Source organism: Trichophyton benhamiae (assembly GCF_000151125.1).
Source record: "Trichophyton benhamiae CBS 112371 chromosome Unknown contig01989.5, whole genome shotgun sequence".
Lineage (NCBI taxonomy): Eukaryota > Fungi > Ascomycota > Eurotiomycetes > Onygenales > Arthrodermataceae > Trichophyton > Trichophyton benhamiae.
In genome coordinates, this window is record NW_003315112.1 from 349,669 (window position 1) to 371,685 (window position 22,017).

General features: G+C 50.1%; 5 protein-coding genes across 5 annotated transcripts; 2 read left to right on the forward strand and 3 right to left on the reverse strand.

The window, feature by feature from the left end:
* Nucleotides 1-242: 242 nt before the first annotated feature.
* ARB_04834 (uncharacterized protein) lies at nucleotides 243-4,449 on the reverse strand (the record flags this gene model as incomplete). The annotated part of the gene is made up of 5 exons (XM_003016499.1): nucleotides 243-700; nucleotides 769-3,823; nucleotides 3,886-3,991; nucleotides 4,047-4,163; nucleotides 4,241-4,449. The coding sequence occupies 5 exons, from the start codon at nucleotides 4,447-4,449 to the stop codon at nucleotides 243-245; spliced, it is 3,945 nt and encodes a 1,314-aa protein (XP_003016545.1).
* Nucleotides 4,450-4,805: 356 nt separating this feature from the next.
* Nucleotides 4,806-5,328, forward strand: ARB_04835 (uncharacterized protein; the record flags this gene model as incomplete). The annotated part of the gene is made up of 2 exons (XM_003016500.1): nucleotides 4,806-5,126; nucleotides 5,191-5,328. 2 exons carry the CDS (start codon nucleotides 4,806-4,808, stop codon nucleotides 5,326-5,328), a joined length of 459 nt encoding a protein of 152 aa, XP_003016546.1.
* Nucleotides 5,329-8,842: 3,514 nt separating this feature from the next.
* Nucleotides 8,843-10,721, forward strand: ARB_04836 (uncharacterized protein; the record flags this gene model as incomplete). Its single annotated transcript, XM_003016501.1, has 2 exons — nucleotides 8,843-10,348; nucleotides 10,542-10,721. The coding sequence occupies 2 exons, from the start codon at nucleotides 8,843-8,845 to the stop codon at nucleotides 10,719-10,721; spliced, it is 1,686 nt and encodes a 561-aa protein (XP_003016547.1).
* Nucleotides 10,722-11,032: 311 nt separating this feature from the next.
* On the reverse strand, nucleotides 11,033-12,116 carry ARB_04837 (uncharacterized protein; the record flags this gene model as incomplete). The annotated part of the gene is made up of 4 exons (XM_003016502.1): nucleotides 11,033-11,065; nucleotides 11,121-11,546; nucleotides 11,621-11,819; nucleotides 11,935-12,116. 4 exons carry the CDS (start codon nucleotides 12,114-12,116, stop codon nucleotides 11,033-11,035), a joined length of 840 nt encoding a protein of 279 aa, XP_003016548.1.
* Nucleotides 12,117-12,588: 472 nt separating this feature from the next.
* On the reverse strand, nucleotides 12,589-13,722 carry ARB_04838 (uncharacterized protein; the record flags this gene model as incomplete). The annotated part of the gene is made up of 2 exons (XM_003016503.1): nucleotides 12,589-13,023; nucleotides 13,096-13,722. The coding sequence occupies 2 exons, from the start codon at nucleotides 13,720-13,722 to the stop codon at nucleotides 12,589-12,591; spliced, it is 1,062 nt and encodes a 353-aa protein (XP_003016549.1).
* Between the last annotated feature and the right edge of the window lie 8,295 nt (nucleotides 13,723-22,017).

Genomic DNA, 22,017 nt, shown 5'->3' on the forward strand with positions numbered 1-22,017 from the left:
ATGAGTTCCTAATATCAACATCATATCAGAACCACTTGTTTGTTTGTTTGTTTTTCTTTTCATGCTTCCACCGCCCTTTTTTGTTGCCTTGTCACCCCCAGAGGCGGGGGCTGTATACCTCCGATTTCTCTATTTCAACCATAAGAACCGAAATAGACGCAAAATCAACTCCAAGAGAGAAAAGGGCCATGTACGATCATCTTCATAACGACATTTAAAAATCCCGGTTTTGTAGAAAAGTGTTAAATGCTAACTAGGTCAGGGGTGAAGAGAAAGTGAGGCTTTTTTTGTTTCATTCCGTTCATGGCGTTGCTTTGCTCATGCCAATCAACCGTTTGACACCAACCTAGATAGAAGTTAGTATGTGTTAATTGTTTGACGTCAGGTAGTAAGTCACATACCATCCAGTTTCCGCATTCATCAGTGCGGTTGGTCAGAATGTCCAGATGAATAGCCTGCGCGGCTTCGTATTCTCTGCTCTGGATAGCTCGGGCTAGCTCAACCATGCTGTCAATTGTGGCAGGCTTCAGCAGATCTTCGTTGTTCAAATGATCGAACAGGATGTTTAGTCTTCGTTCAGTGTCGTTGACTTGGGCCTTGAAGCTAGATGGAGCACGAGCTTTTACGCGCTGCATGTCAGCGGAGAGAATTTCGAAGATTGGCTTGGCATTATCTAGGATGTGTGAACGGTCACCGGTAGCTATGGACGGGTTAGTTATCGGATCAGTTACAGACATGTATTGTAGATGTGGTAGATGATCAACTTACGGTGCTTGGGAGGAGCTGTGGGAGCTTTCTTCTGCGATTGGCCGGTACTTGGTCGGGAGTCCTGTCGTGGAGGAGCACCGGTATGTGGTGGTGGAGGAGGTTGAGTGAACTGGCCTCCTTGTGGTGCATACGGACCCTGAGGAGGTCCTCCCTGTGGTGGTGGTGCAGGCTGGAATCGCTGAGATCCGTATGGGCCTGGGCCGGGAGCCTGTTGGGGTGGTCCCGGAGGCCCGGAGGGTCCAGGTGGTCCAGGTGGGTGAGATGGCTGGGCTGACGCTACCGGGGCATATCGGTTTGATGGGGGTGCGCCGGCTGGTGGAGGAGTGTAAGGGGATGCACTGCGGGCGATGTGTGGAGGACCACCGGCCGCTCCTGTTGGTGGGTGTTGTGCTGGAGGGGGAGCATACAGGTTAGCAGTAGAGGACGGGCGCTCCGGTGGTACAAATTGAGTGCCTCCCGCAGAGCCTGGAGGAGTTGCATGTGATGCTGCTGGGAAGGGACCCTTTGGAGGTGGAGGAACAGGCATTGAAGCTCGATGGCCTGCAACTGGAGGACCAGGAGGTGGAGGAGGACTCTGGGCCTGCTGTTGCTGATTGGGGAACGGCGAGCTGATGACCGCAGGGCCCTGGCTTGGAGTTCCACGTCGGGGGGTTGGAGTCCTTGCAAATCCTTCGGGAAGATCGTTCCATGCAGGGACATTGCTTCGTTCCGTGTGCGGCTTTACTGTGGAGGGAGATTGGGTTAGGCCTCTGGGAGGTGGCGGAACTCCATGGGTTTGCTGACCGGGGAATAAAGGAGGGGCGATACCCGGCTGCTGTGTCGGTTGGTAGCCGGTGGTGGGTGCATAGCTTGATGTCTGAGCACTTGGAGCGTAAGGGTTGGCGGGTTGGTTGAAGGCTGGTGGTGCGTACGGGTTGTTTGGAGTTGGTCCACGGTTCATCATTGGCGGCTGCTGGGGCACCGGAGGCTGGACAGGAGTGTATCCTCCAAGCGATGGCTGTGGCAGGGCTGTTGAAGCTTGTCGGGCTGCTGGAATATGCGAAGCTGCTTTGGAGGCGGCCTTGGTGGTAGCTTTCTTGGTGGCTAGTTGGATGCGGTTCTTTGCAGCGCCTCCTGCTGGATGGCTGTCGGGTAGCAAGCTGAGGTACTTCTCTGCTACCTCCAATCTGCCATGAGTAGCAACGATCTCAGCATACTCAATGTACTTGTCGTAGAGAGAGGTGAGTTTCCAGTCCGATGGCTTATCTTTTTCAGCGTCAACGAACTTGGACACTTGGCGGAACACTGTGACCTTCTCGATGAAGTCTCTGAGAACTTGGACGTGGATCGAAAATCCAGTCTCACCAGAGGCGGTCTCAACCATCTTGCTCTCATTCTCCTTGAGTTCCTGAATCCAGATAGACACAACCTTCTCCAGCTTGGAACTGGCCAAATAGCAGAAGGAAGCGTCCTTACGAGTCTCCTTGCTATCATGAGTTCTCGAGTACTCTTCCAGCCTATCACCAAGAGCTTCGCAAAGTTCGGGATAATCCTTATCATCAGCAAAAGTGCAAATGACAGCAACTATCTCCTTCCAGTTTTTAAGGTCCGCATTATGAACGACGTCCCAGATATCCTTGCCAGCGATAGATGCTAGCAGGCGGATGTAGCTGGGCCCCTCACATTTCTTGAGGAAGTACGCCTCCTGGGCCTTTTCAATGCACTCCTGACCACCAGATAGAGCGATCATAAGAGCATCAGCCATTCGGTCCTCCTTGAGGCAGATCTCAAGGGCCTTGTCGAATTGACCCTGTATAAGAGCTTTGGTGATAGACTTGTCTGCTTCAGTCTCCTCTCCCGTAAACAACTGGAAGGGACTGTTGGTCTGAGCCGCTTTGGAAGCAGATAGGTCAGTCAAGAAGCTGTCACTCTCGCCATCAGCCCCAGTATCAAAGATAGAAGTAAGCCTCTTATGTTTCCTGGCTCCTGCAGGAGGTGCGAGAGATGGCTTCTCTTTCTCCACTTTCTTTTCTTCTGATTCCTCCGTTTTAAGCCCGAGCTTGGCTAAGCTGTCTGCAGCCTCATCAACATCGCCAGAAAATCCAAGGTGAGTAATGAGTTCCTTTCTAGGTGTCTCCGACATCAAAGTAGTCATAACCTTCCAGTCAGATTTCTCTTCTTCAGTCTTAGCCTCGGCAGCTCGAGACTCGCAAATACTGCGGACGTCTCCAGAGCTCAAAGCTGACTCAAAAGCATCAGTGGCAGCACCAATGCTAGCATCTACCTCAAACTTGCTGATACGGATGGTTGACGTCCGTGTCCCTGGGGCAGTCACCACTGAGATGACCCTTCCACCAAAACCAAAGTTGGCGGTGGTAGGACGCTCAAACCATTTGGGAGCCTTTGGTAGGGAGAAAGTAGGGCCTTGTGGTTGAGTCTGTGCTTTGGCAAAGAAATCTTCATCATTTAGAGGTTGCGCATCGTCGCCCTTTTGCGCCGTTTCCGGATTAGTGTTTTGGAGCGTCTGAACGGAGATCTTTCCATCCAAAGAGGCAGTGGCAAGAATATTGGGGTTGGTAGGATTGAATCGAGTCTGGAAAGTGGCATTTGTAACAATTGGGAATTCTCCGTATGCCTCGCCGGTCTGCGGGTTCCAGCATATATTTCGGTTGTCTTCGCCACTGGAAAGGAGGAGTCTCGGGTCCTGGGGACACCAAGACAGTGAGAGGACGCCGGATTCATGGCCCTTTAGTACTCGTTCGGGTGCATTGGCATTGCGCAGGTCCCAAACAAGGATAACCGGATCAGTCTCGAGCGGAATCGACGTAACTAGTCTGGTAGGCTTCTCTGGATCCCAAGCGATAGCACTGACAGGCTTACGACCCAGGTTCTTGAGGGTCAAGCTCTCCTTTCCGGCCTTAGCATCCCATACCGTTACGAACCCGTCACTGTTTCCCGTGGCTAGGATATGGGGTACTTTCTTGTTCCAGTCGAGGCAATCTATCTCGACTTGGCTGGCGGCGACTTTGCCCAGTCTAGTTGGGTTCTCGATGTTATTCAGGTCGGTAATAAACAACTATTAAACAAGAAATTTAGCAAAAGGTTCACAGCGTAGACGAATTGAGAAGCATCACTAACCTCCCCTACGCTTCCACCACTGGCCAGGAGATTGGAATGCCTAGGGTGAAATTGGAGCGTTTTGACTGCCCCGCTATGAGCAGCCACTTTCATGGCCGGTTCACTGCTACGAACAGTCAGCTCAATGGTTTCCGTAAACAGTCAATTCCGTAATTACAAACCTAGAGCCATCCAGTAGCTTTGCAGCGTCCCATAGATTCAGGGCTCCGTTCTCCAACGCTCCCGCAATAAGCCCTCTAGTGCTATCCTCTGTCTCTGCCCACCCAAGGTCATGGAACCTACAACCAAATCAGTGAGCTGTCATTTCCAATTGACAGCATTCCACCGCCGTCTGTAATATCGCCGTGGAGCTCACCTGGACTCTGTGCTAATCTTGGCTACAGGCTGCAGCTCCGCTCCCACATTCTCACCATCAAGCTTGAGATCCCACAATTCTAGAAAGGTCTCGTTGGAGAAATCGACGTCGACGGCTCTAACATGCGTTCCGGTCGCTAGGAAGGGAGAAGAATGGCCCGGGGACCAGGCGAAGGCCGCACTGCGTGGTATCTGTCGTAGACGCACCATGGTCGACTGTGCTGCTAGATACCAGGGATCACGGAGAGAAAACTAGAAGAAAAGGGAAAAGAAGGAAACCCCCGACTGGCCGTCTAGACGGGAAGCAGGTCTCCTTTAGTGTCAAAAGGCCCTGTCAGCGAGCAGACGGTAGCAAGACAAGGACAAGCTGGCTGTTTATACTCGATATATCAAATCTCGTTTTGTTGTTGGGCTTCAAAGGGGCAACAAGGTGGCCTTTTAGTAGGCGGTCACGTGATATGAGATTTTGATAGACGACGAACGAAGTGAAAAAGGTGTGAAGAGAGCAAAGCAGAGTCGCAGAGAGAGAGGGCGGCCGCAGGAAGACAATAGATGCGGAATAGACGATGACGGACGCATCCAGGCTAAAAGGCACCATCTACGTGGGTGGGCTCGATCAGGCGGTTACAGTGCGGACGCTGAGCGAAGCGTTCATCCCCTTTGGCGAGATAACTGATATCTCGCTGCCGAAGCCAGAGCTGCCTTCGTCCACGGACCTGCACCGGGGATTCGGATATATCGAGTTTGAGCTGCCTCAGGATGCCAAAGAGGCGATCGACAACATGGACCAGAGCGTGCTGTATGGACGAACTATCAAAGTAGCGGCAGCAAAACCGCAGAAAGAAAGCAACGAGGGACTAGGTAGTAAGACGGCTATATGGGAGCAGGTGTGTTTACCCTTGGATTAAGTATAAATGGAGTAAAGAACCATAATATTAATACAGTTTATAGGAGGGATATCTGGCCAAGCACGCAGTCAGCGAGGAGGACCAGCTTGCTACAGGAGAAGCCAGCACCAGCAACAACCGGCCTGAAGATCCTATGCAAGGTCTCGAGGGACTGGACGTTGCAGGCCCGAAGCCAGCATAGCCATGCCGTACAGCCGGAGGGCTATCAAAATCGGAATCAGACAAGACGCAGCACTGAGGAAAGCAAGCAAGCTGTGCTGAATTATCTCATATATGTACAAAAGACCGCCACCAACACTCAGCTGCCGTCTTAACGATACAAGGAGATGATTGCATTCATTTTCTGCTCCTAAATCTGCTACTCAAACATATTTATGCCGCGCCCATCATCCTTTTTCTCCTTGTTCCACACCCGGAAGGAGAATCCAGGCTTAGTGGTCCTCGCGCTTCGATCGGCTGAGACGCAGAGTCTTATCCTCAAACAGCTTCTTTCCACTGGAGTAAATGGCGGCGCAAATGGCAACACTAGAAAGGTATTAGTATGGGGGTCTTCTTGGGCATTTGATAATGGCGGAATCTTACGAAAGGACGACACCTAAGTAAATAGACTGTTAGCACGATCAATTCAATTCCTGTTAGCCTATCACTTTAAGAGCATACTACTCACCGAGAGGGATCAACTCCGGAGGAATCTTCTTGAGTGTTCGCAGACGTTGGGAGATGGTGTGAGCTAGAGTTCAAGGGGAGATTGTCAGACGAGCCCGGCGGCATCAAACCACGGCATTGACCTGCCAAACGGGTAGATTGAGGGTCCCAGAGCTTACCGCTTTGCTGTTCCTTCTATACGAAGCTGTTAGAACCTTTACTACTGGAATACAGGCGGAAAGCGAAGCAGAGCAGAGCAAGGAAAACGTAGCAACTTACGGGGATGGGCTCAAAGAGAGGTCGAGCCGACCGGAAGCCGAGGGCACGGGTGGCAAACATCGTTGCTGGATATTCAGGCAGCTCGTTCAAACGCCGCAGGGTCGAGTTCAGGGAGTTTTGCAGTCGCTGGTGCGCAGGTCGTCGTTCGCTTGTTTGTATCGTACGTTGTTCACGGAGAGGATGAGAGTGGGAAGAGTAAAGCTGAATGCCTGATTCGCCTGATTCGCTTAGTCATCCGCTCTCACGGGACTTTTTCTTTTGTCACGCAACTTCAACTCCAACTTCACACCAACCGACGAAGACCTTGACGAAACGACCACCAGACGAGCAAAGAACAGCTCCCCGCCCCGCCGACGTCGAGAACACGGTCAATTGCGTTTGCGAACCAGCCACCATGCCTGTCGAGATCCCAGACGCCGACCCCGATGAGCCCGTCGAGACCAAGCCCTTCAAGTTCGTGACTGCTGTGTTGATTCTCCTTCCCTGCTCTTCGTTTACCGTCGTAGCTGTCCTTAACCGGCGCTGACTGTGTACAATTGCTGACTCTGCTCGATAGCTGGTACGTGATAGAACTCTAGGCACTCTTTACGATGACCTTCCCGTTTGGTTTGGACTGTGTTTTGTGAGGGTGGTGAGGTGGCTGACCGTACTCTAGGCTTCGACGCCCGTTTCCCCAACCAGAACCAGTAAGTCAGGTCCAATTGGCAGCAATATGTCGGCGAATAAATCAGTCTAACGGCGTGTCTAGGACCAAGCACTGCTGGCAAAACTACGTTGATTACCACAAGTGCATCAACGCCAAGGGAGAGGAATTCAAGCCCTGCAGACAGGTACTGCCCATATAAGCACCCATAGCAGATTGAACCATGCGTCTGACCCAATTCTAGTTTTTCCTTGCTTACCGATCTCTCTGCCCCAAGTCCTGGACCGATCGATGGGACGACCAGAGAGGTATGACCCCCCAGTCTGTATGGTGAATGTCAAGTTGATACTAATATCTTCCTCAGAAGCCGGCAACTTTCCTGCTCGCCTCGACCGATAGATTTCTTTTAGGATAGCCTCGGGCTGATGTTATCGATGTCACAGCTCCTCTGGCTTGCTGATGGTTAAAGAAGTGTATATAATACTGTCTCAATATTAAAGCAGGATTTCAAAGCAAAAAACGACTATCTTTATTCCTTTTGCATCAGTATCAATATTATTAAGAACAACCCCTCGCGCCTAATAGAATGTAATCTAGTCTATCCTAAACATATTACAAACTACAGTATATCCAATTGACCTTTAGATAAACTCCCAACTAGATCGATGCCTCCGACTGAACCCCCTTCAATGCACGATACACCTTCTTATGCTGCTCAAGGAACAAAAACGTCGCAATGGTATGAGGACCTAGCCGGATGAAGCTGGGTGTCCATCCTCTGAACATCCAAGTAAACCCTTCTTTCTTAAACACGTCTCTCAGCAGTCCAACGAAGCTGTGTCCTTTACTCTCCGCGGGACTGGCATGCATGATTCTGGTCTTGATCACGTCCACAGGACTGCACACAGACGTAGCTACAAACCCGGCCATGAAGGACGAAGTAAAATGTGTCGTCAGGTTATCCTTCATGCCCAGGTTACCGATACATATACCTTTGAACGCATCATAGGTAGCCAGTTGCGACGCAGTCATCAACACTGCTCTGGCCGAGTTAGGCCAAACACCTCTAAATGCACTGCTGATGCCCTCTGAGCGTATCATCCGAACTAGCCCGTCAAGTGCATGCTTGTAGTTCCGTCTCTTCTCCGGAGGGAGGCCGGCATCTGATTGCATTCGTACGTTCAATACGTCTGCGGGGTTACCTACCAGTCCGCCCAGGAAGCCAGATACTGATGCCATTGCAATAAGCGTAGGCAAAGACGGGGGAGAAGAAGGAGATGCCTCGTTGACTCGAGTCTTGAGCTCCTCGTATACTCCGAACCGAGTCGTTGAATATGTCAACTGTCGCAGGACTGAGGCGGAGAGCTAACCTCATAACCATCAGCATATCATGTCAAACTTGTCTATAGGAATAAAGAGACCTTACTCCGCTGTAGAGACCTAGGAATCCCTCATTTTTACATATATGGACTATGGTCCGGAGCATCCCGGTTGGGTCATTTGGTCCTCGAGTTTGTAGCCGGACCTGTCAAACCAGATATCAACATGATATCCTCCATCAAGAAGCCAACTTGGGAGATCTTATACCTTAACTAGAGCAATCCGTCAGTATTTAGTCCCATCAAACATCACCAAATCTGTCCAGTTGTCATCTCACCAAGATCCAAGGGATGTGTCACCCCCGCCGCACAGCAAGAAGCTGAGCCTCCAAACCAGAACGGATAATGCACGCCCGGCTGCGAGGCACCGCCCTCAATCACTCCTTTCTTGCCCATATCGACGCTCTCAAACTGCGCATCCTTGCCTCTGACGAAGCTGTCTAAGTGATGCTGGAGAAGAGCAAGATTCGCCGTTTTTCTCCCCTTTCCAACGGCTTTCTGGAGCTTTTAATTCGCCTTTGCGAGCTCTGGATTTACATGGGATCCATCTTACAGTACGATACGCGATATCTATTCCCCGGCTCACGGTAATTGGCTGGAGATAGGAGTTCCTGGTAATTTTCGATACGTAGGCGGAACATCACCGAGCGAAAATTACGACGAGCTGCTGATATTTACAAGGCCGAGCTGAAGCAGCTGAAGACGACGACGACGGGAAGAGGAGCAGCCGAGAAGAAGAGACGGACAAGATGCAGTTGCTGGCGACAGGACGGGCCCTGCGGGTTTCCTGCAGATGGTCTTTGGCTGCCTCGAATTTGGCTGCATCGCGACCGATTTTTATCAATCGATTACTCACATACCAATCGAAAGCACTACGACCCCGGTTCAACAGCTCTACTGCAGCTCCAAAGGACAAGGAGACCGTCGGAACGAAACCAGAGCCATCAATTGCATCGTCTTCTCCAGCTTTCACCGTGGGAAACAAGTCCTACCAGCCGGATGAATGGACAAACGCCCCCAGTCACATCCTCGCGCACCTCGGCCGTGGTTTATATCTAGACGAGAACCATCCTCTCTCAATAACCCGGAAGCTCGTCGAGAGCCAATTCTCCGGCCCTGAATTTGGGAACTATGCTGAACCGGATCCAATTGTTCCTGCAGCGCGGAACTTTGACGACCTAGGTTTCCCAGCAGATCATCCGGGTCGAAGCCGGACAGACACATACTATTTGGATAAACATACTGTTTTACGGACACATACAAGTGCACATCAGCGAGCATACTTCCAGCAGATGAACAGGAATGAGGCTACCAAGCCGGAAGAGAAAGGATACACTATTGTAGCAGACGTTTACCGCCGCGATGCTATTGACCGAAGCCATTATCCCGTCTTTCACCAGATGGAATGTGCACGACTATGGAAACGACCTGAGAACGAACCACTGAAGTCCTCTCAACAAACGGCTGCGCAGATATGGAAAGATCTTGAAGCTCTCCCTCGTCATGATGTTATCGTGGAAGATCCCAACCCAACTATACATCCGACTCGCAACCCGCTGCAAGATAAATATCATACTGCAGAGGAAGCCGAGGCGATTACCGCCCATCTTAAGCGTTCTCTCGAACTGCTCGTCATAAGAATCTTCTCTGCTGCTAGAGAAGCCACCGAGAACCCAGATGCTGCACAAGAACCCTTGAAAATCAGATGGATCGAGGCATACTTCCCTTTCACCAGCCCATCCTTCGAACTAGAAGTCTTCTGGCAAGGCGAATGGCTAGAACTGCTAGGTTGCGGTGTCGTCAAGCAAGAGCTTCTCAATTCCTCTGGCGTCTCACATCGAATTGGCTGGGCTTTCGGCCTGGGCCTTGAACGAATCGCAATGCTTTTGTTCAACATTCCTGACATCCGTCTTTTCTGGTCCAAGGATCCAAGGTTCCTTTCCCAGTTCCAGGCAGGCAAGATCACTCGTTTCGTGCCTTTCTCTAAACACCCAGCATGCTACAAAGACGTTGCATTTTGGCTCCCTCCCTCTGCAGCCGGCTCCGTAAGTGCAGCTGGAGGAAGTGTGCCGTTCCATGAAAATGATATAATGGAGATCGTACGAGGTGCAGCTGGCGATTTAGCAGAGGATGTAAGTTTGGTTGATGAGTTTACGCATCCGAAGACAGGAAGGAAGAGTTTATGTTATCGAATCAATTATAGGAGTTTGGAAAGGACTTTGACGAATGAAGAGACAAATAAGCTGCATGATAAGGTACGGCAGACACTGGTGGAAACTGCTGGCGTTGAATTGAGGTGATAAGGGGTATTTGTCTGTATTCTTCAGCGATATGTACAATAACCACTCATGTATTTTTAGATAGTGTTCGGGTTCATCTGGGTAGATTTGATTCAGCTGTAACCTTCAAGGTGTGTAATATGTATATACCCTTCGATCCAAAGCATAGCTGCTATTAAATGAGTCTCTAATTTGCAATTGTACATCGTTCCATGCACCATTCATACCGCACCAAAGCAGCAGCAAGAATCCGCCAGCAGGAAAGAAAAGTAGGGAAGAAAAGAAAAAGGGCATGAGGCAAAAACATACAAATAAGAGAGGAGAGATAGGAGAGACAAGAACAGTATAAAACGGGGTAACATGACAGTAGAAAAGAAGATGTAGTTTATGTATGTGTACAGATTCAATCGTCAAACTGAAACATCATCCCGTAAAGAATAACCTTAAAAGCAAAACGCCGTGCCTAGCTGCTTTTATAACCGGCTCCGCTAAAAGCAGAATAGTATACAGTATGCCAATGAAGCGGCTATGATTAGGAAAATGGGGAGGGTCATGCGGAGGGGGTAGATTGAAGGGGAAAGAGGTGGGCTGGAGAAGGCATTAGAATTGGATGAGTATCCCAGAGGGGTTTTTTGTTGTTCAGGGCATGCAACAGAGAGTTTATGCATTCTTCACGACGCCAACTTTAGCGGCCTATAGAAGATGTTAGTTATGTTCCGTCGTGGCATATATAAAGTGCAAAACGTACCCTGAGGATTCTGCCGTTGAGGGTAAAACCCTTGTTCTGAACGTGCATGATATCGCCGTCCTGCTTGCCCTCCACTGGAGACATAAACAAAGCCTCATGTCTGCTTGGGTCGAACTTCTGAGGTTGACCATCTACCAGCTCGGACGGATCGAATCTGACAACACCGTGCTTCTTGAGGGTGTTCATGAGCACGCCCTCCGTCATCTTCAGGCCGGAGAACAGCTCGTAAACATCCTTGTTTTCCTTTGCATTGGCAGCATCGACCTTCTCAGGAGGAACAGCTGCAAGCGCACGCTCCAGGTTATCAATTGACTCGATGAGGTCTGCGGCAAACTTCTGGATAGCAAAGGTACGAGCAGCTTCGATATCTCGGCGAGTCCGCTCTTGCAGGTTGCGGAAGTCAGCGACAGAGCGAAGGTATTTATCCTAGTATTCCAGGCCAGAGTTAGCTCTAATCAACTACATGCACAACTTGCATATCGATTCGATGCGCTGCATACCTTCAAATCAACCACTTCCTTCTCACGTGCTTCTAGATCCTTCTTCAATGTCTCGAGCTCAGATGGCTTTTCAGCTTCGGCAGCTTCTTCAGCCTTGGGCTTTTCACCGTTGGCTTCCGTTGAAGCGTATCTGCTCTGTATTCTGGAGGGTAATGATCGTGCTGCTAACTGTTGGGACTGGCGGATGATAGCTGATTGTCTGTGGATGGGGGAGACGACGGACGAGGGAGCCGCGGAACCGGCAAGCCGACTTTGTCTGAGAAGTGCTCTGCGGAACATGATGGCGGATTTTGTATATATCTCTGTCTATTCACGCTTCAATTGCAGCAAGAAGATCAAGGAAAAGGAGCTGTTCAGGTCGAGTTCTTGTATATGAATATAAAATTGCACGTCTCGAAGCATCAAATTTGACAGCAAGAAAAAGTTGAATTTCGCAAAGCTTGGCGGGGTCATGTTTTTCCGCTCCGGTATTTTTTTTTTTTTCAAGGTTCCCCATTTCTCATTGTTACAATCTTCAAATCAACCTCAAACTTGATATGAAAGAGCGAGAAGAAAAGCTGAAGGAAAGACTTGTTGATTAAAACCCTCCTATATGATATTAACTACGGCTATGTTTTGACTATCCAGTATTCAAAGAATTTTATCGCTTGCCCAAGGGTATATCGTCTATTTTCAGTCGCCCAAAAGCGGGCAAAACCTCTTCCCAAAGGCCCTTATCCCAGAGTCCTATGATTCCTGTTGGGATGTCCATGGTCCTATGGTCGCAAAGGAAATTATTACGCCGAATGAAATGCTTTTGGTAGAGAGCGTGGGAGGGCTAGCTCTGCCAACCCGTGCGTGATGTTTGATGGGAGAACGCCCGCTTAGTCCAGTTCAAGGTATAGATGGACGGTGTCGAATTTGATAAAAGAAAAAAAGAAAAGAAAAAAATAGTTATGTGCAATGAAAGTGGACGGTTAAAGGAGTGATCATATCCACGGTTTGTCGGTGTTTGATCGATGGAGTCCCGCATCGGCATATATTATGATTGATTCGAGGTCACTTCGCCGGCTGTCCTTTTCGCTAATGCTGGTATAATCGCTTATACTTCGGCTGTGACTGGGCTCCTTTGGAGCAGGTTGAGGTAAGTTGAGGATGGCGACCATGTGCTCCAATAGCTTCTGTTGGATCTTTGCTCGCCGCTCTTCTGCGTATTCGAGTTTTGTCGCCCATTCGTCTATCGATTGGTCGATTTCTAGCAAGGCTTCTTCTTGTTTGAGGACGCCCTCGGGGGAGAAACTGGAGACCCCGCTGGCTGATTTGAGATATGATATCACTCTACCATGCAGACGTTGTCTGTCTGATCGAAGAGCAACATGAGTGTCTCGAAGGTATTTGCAATGTTTATTGAGAGTATGCATTTCCTGCTCGTCCGTTAGCAAGGAATACTTCACTTTCTCCCCTTTTTAGTGGATTTCAAAGGGGGTCCAGCCTACCTGTGTGAGCGAAGATACTTCGCTGTATTTGAGAACTTCGAATCTCTGGCCCCTTCGCCGAGCCTGGCTTTGAAGTTCTTCAATTTCCTGACAGGTCAACAGCATGGAGGCTGTTTGGATAGAATACCCCGGCGGCAAATTCCCAACCGGAATATCAATATTGTCAAGCCCTGCTCTCCCCCGGGGCTTCTTCTTGGACGGCTTTTCTCTTATGACAAGGTCTTGTGGAACATCATCGCTCTCCCCGGGCGCAGGACTCTCTGGTCGCCGCGTGGCATCTAATCCTAGTATCTTCAACGATTTCGGTCGTTTGTCATGGTATCTTTGGGAGAATTGTGGGAGATCTGCTAGCTGGTCTGCCGGCCGCTCCTTTTCCAACAACAGGTTCGAGGTCGATCCGCCCCGCAGATGAGAGGGATTAGGAGCAGAAGTTGAGTGGACAGCTTCTATATATCTGTTCCTGGGAACTCCTCGACCAAAGAAATGCGACGGGCTGGTCTTGTCCTTCTTGGGCACTGCAGGTTCAGTTTTCGGAGGCACCTTGGGAGGGATTCCCTCAATTTCAGCCTTGGTCGGGCTCCGCTTGCGCTGCAGCCGGGCTCTAGGTTGTTGCTGATGGTGTGCCATGATCGGCTGGTTGCCTGAGGGCGTAAGTCTTCCGGTTGAATGTGGACTCGGTGACTGTCTGGATGTGTTGCAACTGTTCCCCATCTGTCTGGCAGTGCGCCTGTCGCTGAAACTTGAGTAACCCAGAGGTGAATGGTCGCGAGCCCTTGAAGATGGTCGGGAAAACCCTAAGGCAGTTTGAGCTCTCTCATGGCTCGGGAAATAACCCGGTATCGTAGCTGCAAACGCACTAAATTAGTTCAACCGGCTTCAAAACAGCATCGGCATCCAGCTTCCCGCTAAGAAACCGAAAGAGCGAGAGCAAGAAGACGAAAAGAGAGAAAAAGAAAAGAAAAAAGGTCGTGGCCTTGGGGATTAGGACATACGTGAATCCATGTGTTTTGATTGCCGGTTTGTAGATACTGTCAACAGCGACTCGCGAGAACCAGCAGCCAGCCTGTCACGATTAGGGCCGATATATATGTATCGTCCTGAGCTGGAGGACTCTGGGGTTCGTCCCCTCGAGCTCGCAGAGGCAGTAGATGACCGTTTGGCAGGCGGCCAGAATTGCAGTTTCAGCTTGTCGGTTATGCTCTGCCTGGCCAATTCCGGGGGCTCATAGGTGATCTGAGGAAGCGAAGACGGGTCAGAGGTCAACCAGCGAAGAAAGCGAAAGGGAGGAAGAGGAGGGAAGAGTCAAAGGGAGAAGAGCAGGATGTCAGGGCAAGACGGTTAAATATTGATATACCTTAGGGGAGGTGTCCTTTGCGATTATATTGTTGATGCCGACATGGACATCGAAGTCGTCTATCCATTGCTCGCAGACAGCCATTGCCCTGGTTGAATAAATAGACAACCCCAGCCAGCAGAGGAGCTATAGTGGATCTCGTTAAGGCCGTTTATGGCTATCTTTAATTATATTCTTGCCTTCACGATGTTTCAACGATATCCTGCCCATGCGAAAGCTCCACATTCATTTATTTCACGATTCTGCGTTTAGAGATCCCTGAAAATTGGCACTGCACGCCGGTGGCCTAGCGGACCGTCTTTTGTTCAGGGCAGGTCAAGGCGGATGGAGAGAGACAGGCAGAGATAGGCTGAGTGAGGGACCAAGCATAGGCAGCGTGGGCAAAAGGCAGAGGGGGAGTCAGTGTTAGAGACCCTGGTTGATGACGCCTAAGGGGAGGAACTGTGTCGAGCATCATGTCTCCATCCTTCGTGTGCCCCATAGTCGAGCCGACTTAAAAAGACTTCACTCCAGGGTACTAAATATCCCTGCCAGCCTTTTCCCTTGCCTGCAGCTGCAGAGAAGAGGGGAGCCCAAACGCCTCATCACCGGACTTCGGGGCTAGATGGCTTGCTCTAGTGTGCCTCTGCAGCAAGGCAGCACAAAACTCCGTGTGCACATCGTGACGAGGTCACCAGGAGAGTGCGAGCTGCGAGCGAAGATCTGAGCTGCCGGCGGGCTCTGATTGTTCACCGGGAATAAGCAAATATATCGACACTGAGCAGAAAAAAAGGGGGGTGGAGAGGTAACTCGAAGGCCGATCAGCTACCCCCCCCCCCCCCTTCAACTCGTCCTCTTCGCTGTACCTGACGCACGTCCAGCAAAAGTATGGAGTACTGACTAGCTAGCTTGCTTGCTTCCTAATCATGAATCGACAGGTTGACTTGATTCCCCACGATGATGGGCGGATGGGCGTGTACTTAGTGCCCAGGGGCTAATCTTGCAGTAGGGGGTGTTTAGAGAGAGAGAGAGAACGAGAGACAGACACTGCTGGCATCCCGTTTCTGATTACTTCAACCGCCGCCTGCCTGGCCTTCGGTCACTCAACCGAACACAAGTATATGCCTGGATAGTTATGCATGAAATAATTAAATTCGTTGCCCTGATTTCTCCAAATATGCCCCCGTCCATTTGCAAGGGACGGAGAGCCAACCCTTGGCTGTGAAGGGGGCGAAGGATAACTGACTTAACGTTGAAAAAAAAGAATGATAATCCTCAAAGAACCCATCCCAGTCGTTCTTTTTGATAACCTGGATGGCCACGTTTTTGCCCTCGCGCTTTTGCAAACCGACTTTAGCCGGGTCCTTGGACCTGGTCCTGGGCTCTCGGTCCTTGAATTTGGTGTCCTTTTGAATTTGGTTCTCGAGTGATTATATTTCTCTGAAGCGTTGATTTTTTGTAGTTGCTTTTCGGCTCTGTCCGCCACCCGACCCAAGGAGCAGCAGTAGTATCCGTATATCGAGTTTATTCGTTAGAGTTGCAATGATATGACCCTTGAAATTATACCTGTCAAAGAGTTAAAAGATGGATTACTTGTCAGGATACTTGCTTACAACTAATCCTGTCCTGCCCTATAGCTGGGGGAGGGGGGTTTGCCTTTCTCACCCTGCCTCCTCCCACTTTGACAACGGGATAGAATGTGCGAGGAATTTCGCCAGGGACGACGATCTGTTCTTTTCTAGCGCCCTCAAGCCCTTCGAAGAACAACCCTGATCTTCTAGCCATGGAACAAGGAGACTCACACGTGGGACGTGGATAGCGAGCCAGATATCAACTGCCGGGTACCGAGTCATGCTAGTTGAGTGTACTCCGTAGGCAGATATCCATCCGCATTGCATCAGACGAGAGGCAAAGAGGCAGCTCCAGCAGCTTCTCGCAAATCTTCCCTCGTAAACGAGAAAAAAATAAGGAAGGGAGATCATGCGCAGCGGGCCTTGAAAATCTGGAGTTCGTGCATGGTGATTTGCGGAATAAGGGGGTCGTCTAGTTGCCCCCTCGATGTGAGTGGTCCGACCGCATGGGCGATATTGGCTCGATATTCGGCGAGTCTAGCCATGAATCTCGCTGTTTAGACGGGATAAGGTGTATGGATGGGCTTTCGAGAGAGGCAGCTAAAGCCTCGTACTCTCTTAACTTGTGCAAATTGGTCGGTAGTTTAGTTCCGTTCCCGTGCCTCCCCCGAGCATCCTCTATCCCTCCATCGTCAAAGTCGCTGGGAGGCTGAGACGCCCGTGGGGAACTTGATGGAGAAAGCTGTGCCGCTGTCAAGCCAGCCTGGCAGGTCTTCTGTCCGGATTACGGAGCTCTGGGTCCTCCGTCGATGGCGTGGCAGCTCGAAGTACACTTACATATCATCTCGAACGTCTGCTTGCTTCTCCGGATACAACTCTACCGCACGCCTTGCAGGCATCTCATGCTCGCCCACTTTGTGGGCCTTAAACGAGGCGATGGCGAGCAGCAACGGCTGATCCCCCAGCTTGCGTGCATACGAGATCGATCTGGTGGGCACCCCCCTTCCCAGGAACGACAAGTAATTATATCACCGCCCACCCGTCCTATACAGTCCTCTCTCGAGGGAAGACAGCAGACAGAATCACAGCCCGTCCGTCCCGAAAGGGAGGAGAGATAGGGAGCTAGGAGAAACCACCCGTTATCCACGACCTCACCGGCAATCTCCGTCAAGACGGGAGCACTAACTAGCGGGCCAGGGGGGGAGGTTACCAAACAGCTATCGGGAGCGACAATCCTCACCAACTCGAAGCTTTCCCCTCTTCGCTCCGGGGCAAAAGAGAACAGCGAATATCCCTGCTGAACAACCCAGGACGGGCTCGAGAGAATGCAACATCAGCGTACTTCGGGATGAAAATCATCCCAACCCTCACGTCACTTTTTCGTGCCACAAGCCGTCCGTAAAGCCTGAGCATTTCGTCCGCGCCCTCGTCCAGATTGATTCCATGTTTCTTCGGGATTCCCATGGACGAGGCGGCTTTTGCTCAGCTATGAAGGTCATACCCCGAGTTTAGCGCGGATATAAACCAATCTCTCTTTAGCAAAAATATGTCGTCGTCCTCTCAGGGGTTATCCCAACACCAGCCAGATGGTCAAAACGAGCTTTGAGACCTGCATGAACGGTGTGCAACAGGTTTGCTCCGTAACTCTTAGCCCGGGCTCTCCTCTCTGTCCCAGTGTGACTGCCGCCCGTTCCAGGCAGCCTCATCCTTTGGTTCTCTGTCTCGCGGGCTCTGTTCGCCTTCCTCTCCCCGGAGACTTGTCTGTTCGACAGGTCACAGAATAACTGATTCCTCATATGTACGTCCGTTATGCATGTCGATTCCCCGTACTCCATACTCCGTACATGCCCGCTAAAAAGAACCTGTCAGTTCCACCAGAGGCTCGAGGGAAGAGAACAGCTCCTCCATACCCCATTTCGTCGCCTTGCAGCAGAAACTAAGTATATGTGCCCCTTGATCCATCTGTTGACGGCCCTTCTTCCACCTGGCTGTAGCTCATGCGGACCATAGAGTTCTAGATAAGGTAGAGGCGTTGATGAAACATAGAATTGTGGGCCAATCTTGGTGTCTTTTTTGCTTCTTCCGTGCGGTTTTTCCAGCAATAGCAATGTGCTCCGTAGCTAGATGTTTTGTTGATTGATGTCATCTCCACTGTATACGAAGAGCATCTCCATAATAGTAGTGTATACAACCAGCACAGAAGTCCAAGGCGAGTGTTTCCAGATGAACTGCTGCTCACTGACTAGCTGAGCTGTATATGCATGCACCCCATACGCATCCTCTGGCTGCTGGAGAACCGATGTCGGGCGCGTAGAGAGTCCTATCTAGTCTATCAGCCAGCCGATCAGCTAAGTAGTGAGCTAACTAGCAAGTGAGGCAGACGAAGCAGTGTCCTCATGATAGATAGAATTCTTCTCGAAGGGAAGAGATGACCCCAGCAACCGTTTTCAGTAACCGTTTGTCCTTCTGGCTGTCTCCCTGGCCTGGCCGCCGTGTCGAGCTGGCTGCCTGTCTGTCCCTGTGCGAGCTAAGGATGCCGGCCAACCCTGACCAGACCAGCCAAACAACCCCTGGACATTATAAGTAAATCATATATCTGAAATAAGCGACTTATTAACTGTCCACACGGGGCCAATGGACATGCACTCGTCTAGTTATCGAGCTCTTCATCTTCTCTCTCTCTCTCTCCCTCTTTTGAGGCCATCGATGAGCAATATCAGTGCGTTTGATATAAGCCCCTTCGGCAGGGCAACCACTTATATAATTTCCCTTCCTGACCTTGTGCATTTCCCATGGCTGCGAAGCATCTAGAAGATGGGAAAAAAGCAAGGCGACGTTTCTCAGTGCGACTTGCAAACTTGCGGTAAGGCTTCTGCTTCCGATATATATGAATGCTGCGTGTATAAAAGGAGTCGACTGTCTGGGCGGCTGCCTGCAGACTGCTTGTACAACCGCTGCGGAGCCCGTCGCCGCGCGGAGATGGGAGCCAGACAGTAACCAAGGAAGCAGATGGAGACGGATGGAGCACATATGGAGAATACTGAGATGTTTGCTGTCAAAGTAGATGAAATTGGACGGGCGGTGGGTATCGATCAAGGATCAGAGAGGCAACATATTATACTCAATATTTTGATGCTTAGGTTCGGGCATTCAATTTATTTTTTTTTATTTTATTTTATTTTTATTTTTTCCTCTTGCTTTACTTTTTATTTTTATTTTTATTTTTATTTTTTTTTTTATTTTTTGATACAGGATACTTCAGGCTATTTATTATTGGAGGAAATAAGTTTTTGATTGAAGCAGCTTTCGACAATTTCTTTCATTCTTCTCTCGTACAAACAGGCAATACTTTCAAGGACAGGCAGAGTTAAAAAGGGTAGAAGCGTATCGATGTAGTAGGAGTCGTGCCTCCAGCAAGGTCCATACCTTGCCAGGCCCATTCCCTGGGGTGGACAATCACCCCCGTAGCAGTTCTCTGTGTTCCCCACGCCAGCCCATCATCCATCCAGCTGGCCTCTAACGTTAGCATGGGGATATGGCCCAGCGGGGAGGATAAAGATGGGATACCAGGGTCCTACCATAAGATGATAATCCGCACACTCGAACTCACTAGGTGTGCGTTTTTTGCATCCCTTTCATTCACATCCCGTTGGAACCATGCTGCGATGGCCCATCCTTACTGGAGGCAGCGGCGATGGTAGAGGAGATGACCCTGGTTCCCCAACGTCGTTTGGAGATGAATAACATGGTGGATGGTGGTGGGATTGGGAAATTGGAGATGGGATGGTACTGTTCTGTGCCTGGGCGTGTGCCTGGAGGCATCGAGTTGTCCTCCCTCTTCCTCGTCCTCGCCCGGCATCTCCGCCTCCTCGACGGGGCGTTCGACAGAATCGACATGGGCTGGTGAGATAGACGGGATAGTAGTATGTGTTTCCTTCTGGGCAGACGTAGCGGTTGTCGCAGCGGTTAAGGGGCCCCCAGCTTTGGTGGCCGCAGACGTGAATGTAATAGGCCTTCTGACACATGGTAAGATTGGTTGAAAGGGTAGAAATGGTGGTTAAATATAGTCAAGAAGTATCGAAAGAAGGAGCTTTTTGCTAGGCGTAATTTGCCAGAGATTGTAGAAGTTGCGTTGCGTATTGGTATCCAGTGAATTTCTAATGTGTAAGTCTTAACGAGTGTGTGGTAGATTGGTGAAGATGTAAGGACTTCTTCAGCTCATTTAAAAGTTATGAAAAGAAGGGAAGGGGAGAGAAAGAAAAGGGGAAGTCGGTGGCTTTTTGGTATCTATATTTAAGCATAGTATGTCTCCTATCAGTGGCAGTCAAATGGTATTCCTCACGGATGCCTGACCTGTATGGCTCCAGCCCGGTGACCAGTCAGTCCTGTTGATCGGGAAGAGGCTGATTGCGCTGGAACTCCAAGGCACAGGATGTGAAGACCCTTCCTTTGCTATCTCATGAAAGGTGAATCTGGGATATCGTTAAGTGAGGCGGACCTATGGACCCTCATTCCTCTCGACTTGACTGGACTAGATCGATTCAAAGAAAAGGTTAAGAAAAGAAAAAAGGGAGAAAACAAGGGTAGCAGCTCCCTGGCTTTCACGACATCAGCCAAGGTCAAGGGAGAGCACACCTGTTAGCTGCTCGATTCTCACGATGCTTCATTTTTATCCAGAAATTTGCTTCCAAGAATGGAAGCACAGTCACTGTCATGACGGATTATTGCATGTGATGATCCTTAACATAGCGGGAAAGGCTTTAACGCACACAACGAATATATGTTATGCATTCGGAACACGTTGTTGTTGCACCACCTCACATGTATGGCCGAAATTAAAGCAGGTGTCTAACATCCTCAGTATCCACTGTGGACGGCGCTCGTTGCCGAGGGTATGTACCTCTCATGCAGGAACGCCGAAGATATTAATACATCAGTTGTCCACGAAGAAAGAAGCGAGTATTTTTCTTCCCGCCGGATGGGGTATCAGAAACATGGCTCGAAAAAAGTCAAAGGAACCAGCGTTAGAATGGTATAATGGCAAAGGACCCGAATATTGGGGATCCATTGATTACACGAAGGGGGTATATATGTGCTGCCCAAAGAATGAGTCTGTTTCTAGCAAGTTTGTCAAGCGGTAACGAGCTATAACCCTAGTCAGTAGAATTAAGAGCTTCGAAAGGCGTGTGTGCTGCATGGCACAACCTTGGGTTCAATCGGGTGTACAGAAGAAACAAAACCGACTGGTTGCACGACGAGGATTCGCAGCACAGCTCCGTCGAGAAGCTATGGCAATGAGACAGCCCCTTGTCGTCGTACCAACGGCAGACCTTCTTCAAAACGGCTGTAAGTGAAGGAACTAATAGGTACGTTTTATGTAGCTTTGTGCTGGATAATCCTGCGGTGAATGAGAAATAATAGTAACAAAAGGGGGAATATATAGAAGGTACCTCGAACGAGGTAAGGTCCAGCTTTCGCTTGGAAAACAATCATGGGTATGTGCAGCTCTGCTGTTCTATCCCGTCCGTGGATTGACCGAATAACTTGTCGGTGAGCCGTAGTCGATGACGGACGGACGGATGGGCGAGCCATGCCATGCCATGCCACGCACCGTTGCAAAAGTACAGCTGGCGTCCCGATGTTCTCAGGGAAACACCTCCGTGATTATGGCTGTTCAGATGGACATGACAGCCTCCCAATACGTATACACAATACGCCATCACCATCCGCCTGCGGAGATAATGCTATATTCCTTCGTATTAAGACTTTCATCTCACTGTCAGTCTGCCTGCCGGCTTAGCTTTCCCATTTCTATCCCAAGGAGGGCTGGGTTGCTCTCGGGCTTCGCTCTTCGCAGCAACGATGGATCTAGCCATACATAGCCCAGCTGTCGCGGTGTCTCTCCTCCTCCATAACAGCCTCCATCATCCTAATGCAGGCATTAAGCGTGTTTGCGGGGGCTGTAGCAGCAAAATTATGCCCGGCAGTAGATGCAATCCGTAAGTAAGCATAAGACTA